At 41.2% G+C, this 4,810-nt stretch overlaps 1 protein-coding gene across 1 annotated transcript in view; it reads left to right on the top strand.

Annotated features, from left to right (window-relative positions):
- The window catches only part of PRMT9 (protein arginine methyltransferase 9), a 17,142-nt gene that overhangs the window by 9,342 nt on the left and 2,990 nt on the right, over positions 1-4,810 (top strand). Inside the window, exons 8-9 of the mRNA XM_010135245.1 lie at positions 1,978-2,161; positions 4,564-4,804. Of these exons, the coding sequence (XP_010133547.1) occupies positions 1,978-2,161; positions 4,564-4,804 (425 nt within the window). The remainder of the gene's footprint in view (positions 1-1,977; positions 2,162-4,563; positions 4,805-4,810) is intronic.

Raw genomic sequence — 4,810 nt, 5'->3', positions numbered from 1 at the left:
CTGCTAAAGTTAGTCTTCGAGAAACTGTTGCAGACAAAAGAGAAAGAATGTATTTTACATCTGGCATAAAATTGTCTGTAAATGTTGATGAGTGAGTGTAAAAGAGGGGGAGATAAAGAAATTATCCTATTCAACCAGTTTGAGTCCACCCTTCAGCTCTTTTGGTATCTTATGGTATTTCTGTAATATGTCATTCTAAAATACAGTAGCATTATTTTGCACAAAATATGTTTGTATGTGTGTACTAAATAGGCCTGAACTTTGAGGCAAAAAGGTCGAGCCACTTGAAGCTGAGCATGGTAAAAAGATGATACAGCTGATCTCTGGTGTGTTTCTTGCTCATTGACCTGTGATGAAGAGTTAGTATTGAGTCAGAGCTTAAAATAGATTCTGTTACACAAACGAAATTATTCTTGGCTGCTGCTTGACCAGGAATTGCAGTGTTTCTGAATCAATAACTTTTCCTAGTTGGCTTGTCTGACATCCCAAGATTAAAAATGAAATAAGACAAGACTCTTCAGTACACTGCTGGGAGCAATCTCTCTGTGACCTAATATTGCTTCTGCTTCTAGCCTCAATATGAAACTATTATTCTCGTCTGCAAGATGCCTACTCTTAAGCATCTGCTTGCTGGCAGACACATAAAGATAATTTTAAAGAACAGTGTTAATGTTTAAACCATGTTTCAGAACTGCTCCTTTGATGTTTCAGTTAGGCTAACGGAGTTTTCCTGTCGTGAAATGGTAAGATATCATAAGTAAAGGGAAGAAATACATTGAATTTATTTAGAATAGTTGCTTACTGGTTATTGTTACTAAGTCACTGTTCCAGTTCCAAAACTGCGCAGGTTACTTTCAACCTGTGTTTTTTGGGGTTTTTGTTTGTTTGTTTGCTTGCTTTGTCATGGCCACACCTGGATGTTCAGTCAGCACAGCTAAAAAAAGTGTTTGTGCTCCTTTTGGAATAAAAAAAACCCCTATGCTGACAGTAGCAGAATTACCTCCTAAAGATTGTAATTCAGATAAGAAATCTGTTAGCACTAGTAAGGTAATTTCAAAGACCCATTTTCTAAACTTGTATTTGAAAGTACAAGAGGGATGTTGCATTTATTCTACGTGTGCTAACTATCCAGACTTATCCAGACAGAACTGAGAAAAATACTTAGAATATAGGGTACAACAGTGTTTCTCAAACTGAATTATAGGAGGCTTCAGAAACATCAGTACAGATCAGAAAAATAATGACAATAAGTAAAAAAAAAAAGCAGCTGGGTTATGCTGATTAGTTTATTTTTGCTATTAGTAGTATTATTATTATTAGCAGCAGCTCCATTCCTCCCAGGCAGAGGAACAAGATGTGGCTATAATTACAGGCTGCAGACACTTGCGCTTAGCCACGTACTACCTGTGTGCATGTTTGCTGGCAGCAGATCAGTGCCACTAGGAGTGGAAGTGAGTGTTTACCTCAGCAGCCAGTAATTAAAGCTCAATCTCACTTTCAAGCCCTAAAGGAATGGTGCTCTTTCCAAGTACTGGCTCGCTCTGATTTTCGTGAGAAGTTACTTTGTGAAATATTTGAGAAATTCTGGATCAAGACATAGAAAACTTGGTAACTGCATTCTTTGTGTCGTTTTTCCTTCTATTTGTCATCTCATTTTACTTTTTTAATGCAAGTTATCTTATTCAGGGGATATGTGGCATAAAATCATTTTGGTTTTTATATTGCCTCTTCCTGCAAATTGCTTTATTTTCTTTGCTGTCTCTAACTTTACTAGTTGATAAATTGCCATCCTGATGTGCTGGAGCTATTTGAATTTGTAATTGTCATAAATAACAGAAAAAGGTTTATGCAGTGAAGAGATGTGAGGAATAAATATGGTTTTGTTGTTACAGAAACTTCTGTGGCTTGGTGTAATGAAAACCTCTTTCTTATTTATAGAAAAACCTCACCCTTTTTCTCTCTTTCCACTTTGGTCAGGAGCTGAAAAGCCTTGCAGCTAGAAAGCCCTGGAAGCTCAACCTGCCGGTCACTGAAGGAGGAATACTAGATGCTATTGTGGTGTGGTTTGTACTGCATCTTGATGAGGAGCACGCGCTATCTACAAGTCCCAGTGAGGAAACTTGCTGGGAACAGGCAGTCTATCCTGTGCAGGGCCTCCTTGGTATGTCCTGTGGATTTTCTTGTTGTGGAACATTATCTTGGGTTTATTTTTGTTTTGAGCTAGTGTCCTGGGGTTGGCTAGGATAGGGTTAACTTCCACAGCCAGGACAGCTGGACTGAAGCAGCCAATGGGATATTCAATACCATACTGACATCATGTCCAGTATATATATAAGGGGGCTGGGAGCTACTCAGTTTTCAAACAGTGGCGTGGCTCGGAGTGGTGCGTTGGTGGCATTAAGTAGTGCGATGTGCATCACTCGCTTTGTTGTTATTATTACTGGTTTTTCTCTCTTTGTTTTGTTCAAGTAAACTCTCCTTATCTTAACCCATGGGGATTTTACTTTTACTTTTTTTTTTCTCATCCTGTTCCCGAGGGTAGGAAGGATGGGCAAGCAGCTGCGTGGTGCTTAGTTGCTGGCTGAGTTTAAACCATGAGAGCTGGTTAGGTTATCTCAGAGATTAGGAAGTGGTAGCAAACAGGTTTACAAGTTTGACAGCAAGTAGCTGTGAGATGGTTCCTGATCATGTTTCTGGACTGTAGTGCATAGTCCGTAAATCAGGGCTTGTTCATGGGACTCTGCTAAAGAAGGAGATGAGGACCTGCTTAAAATCTGGGAGACCAGCAACTTTCATTAAGTTGTTTTGGTTTTTTTTTTCTGTACTAAATTAAATGCATTGTGGAGCAGCTCCAAAAAGTGGGACTACTGACTGGCGTTGCTTAGTTAAGATGTGACTTGTGAAAGGGAGCCTGGGGGAGGTGAGGTAGGAGTTGCTAGCTGCTGCTGTCACAAAAAACAAAACTAAACATTCCTGCCTACCCCTAACCCCCTTTTCGGACTCAATTTGAATACTATTCCACACAATACAGTGGAGGTGTCATTTCCAGCAGCCTTTACTCTCCATTCACCTGTTTTCCATTCTCCTGTTTCACAGAATCCTAGAATATTTTGAGTTGGAAGGGACCCATAAGGATCATTGAGTCCAAATCCCTGCTCCTTGCAAGGCCACCTAAAACTAAATCAGATGATGAAGACGATTTTCTAGAACTCTGCCAGGCTTAGTACTGTGACCACTTCCTGGGGAGCCTGTTCCAGTGACTGACCAGTCCTAATGTTTAGTCCATTTTCCTAATGTTCAGTCTGAACTTCCTCTGATGCAGCTTCATTCCCTTTCCTTGTGTGCTATCACTGGTGTCCAGAAAGAGGAGATCAGCACCACCCCTTCTGCTTCCCCCTCGTGAGAAAGTTATAGACTATGATGAGGGTACCCCTCAGCCTTCTCCGAGCTGAACAAACCAAGTGACCTCACCTGTTCCTTCTCCATCGAACTGCTGGAGAGCATCCAGAGGAGGGTAACCAAGATGGTGAAGGGCCTCGAGGCTTCTAAAACTGCACACAGTACTCAAGGTGCAGTGTAGAGCGAGACAATCGCCTCCCTTGAGCAGCTGGCTATGCTGTGCTTGATGCACCCCAGGATAAGGTTGGCCCTTTTGGCTGCCAGGGTACGCTGGTGGCTCATCATTTGTGCTTTGTGCAAGCCCCCAGCTCTTCTTTCCATGGGGCTGCTCTCCAGTCTCATCCCCCAAATTGTACGTAGAACCAGGATTATGCCATCCCAGGTGGAGAATCTGGCACTTGTTCTTGAAGTTTCATATGGCTGGTAATTGCTGAGCTCTCTGGAGTCTGTCCAGACCTCTCTGTAAGGCCTCTCTACCCTCAGGGTGGTGCACAGCTCCTCCAAATTTAGTATCAGTAGACAGTAGGGGCAGCTGTGCCACAGATTGGTTCAATTGAAAGTGTAAGGGAGGGAAGAGAAGAGACTCCTTTAGCCTATGTTGCCACTGAAAGAAAAGTTTGTCAAACTGTAGCATTTTTGTTCTGAAATTCTGGTCTATATTGGTGGATTTACTTTCTTAGAATATACACACAGAGTATCCAAAGACCACCTAGAGCTGTACACCATGAACGTTCCAGTAAAAAATCTGGTTTTGGATAAATTACCCATTCTAAATTTTAGCTATTGTTTTTCATGTAACTACAAATTTACCTTTGTCTAAAGGAGGTATTAAAATCTAAATATTTAATATTTATCATTTTAAAGCAAAAGCACTTTCTTTACCAGTATGTTTTTGTTCTGGTCTCCTGTTGACAGGATGCTATTTATCATAGAAAGGCTTATTTTGAGAATAAATGGATTTTGCTTAGTGTGGGACAGTTTAAGGCAAATGTTAACGCACAATTGCAGATTTCAGCTTGTGAGCTGCAGACTGGAACGATTCTTTCATATGCACTAGTACAAACTAAGACATGAGATAATGCCTTTTTTTAAGCACTGTGTGACTGCTCCACTGATGTTTTCTGTAAAGTAACTGACAGGACTTGTTTGTGCTGTTTTGCCAAGATTATTCTGTGAAGACTGGAGATACTGTGATGATGGAAGTTTGCTGCCAAGACTGCTACTTGAAGATCCAGAAGATTTCTTCTTTGACTTCAGAGTGTGGGATGGACTTCAGTGACAGAGACGACACACTGAGTTTGGGCAATGAGGCTGAATTATGTAATGCTCTGGCTGGTCTGCAGACGACAAGCAAACAGGATGGCAACGATCAAGTGTGCGTGTTGGAATCCACAGAAATAGCCCTGCTGAA

Source organism: Buceros rhinoceros, unplaced genomic scaffold, assembly GCF_000710305.1.
Source record: "Buceros rhinoceros silvestris isolate BGI_N320 unplaced genomic scaffold, ASM71030v1 scaffold35534, whole genome shotgun sequence".
NCBI lineage: Eukaryota > Metazoa > Chordata > Aves > Bucerotiformes > Bucerotidae > Buceros > Buceros rhinoceros.
Note: the sequence above shows the minus strand (reverse complement) of the source record. Positions and strands in the feature narration are given on the sequence as shown.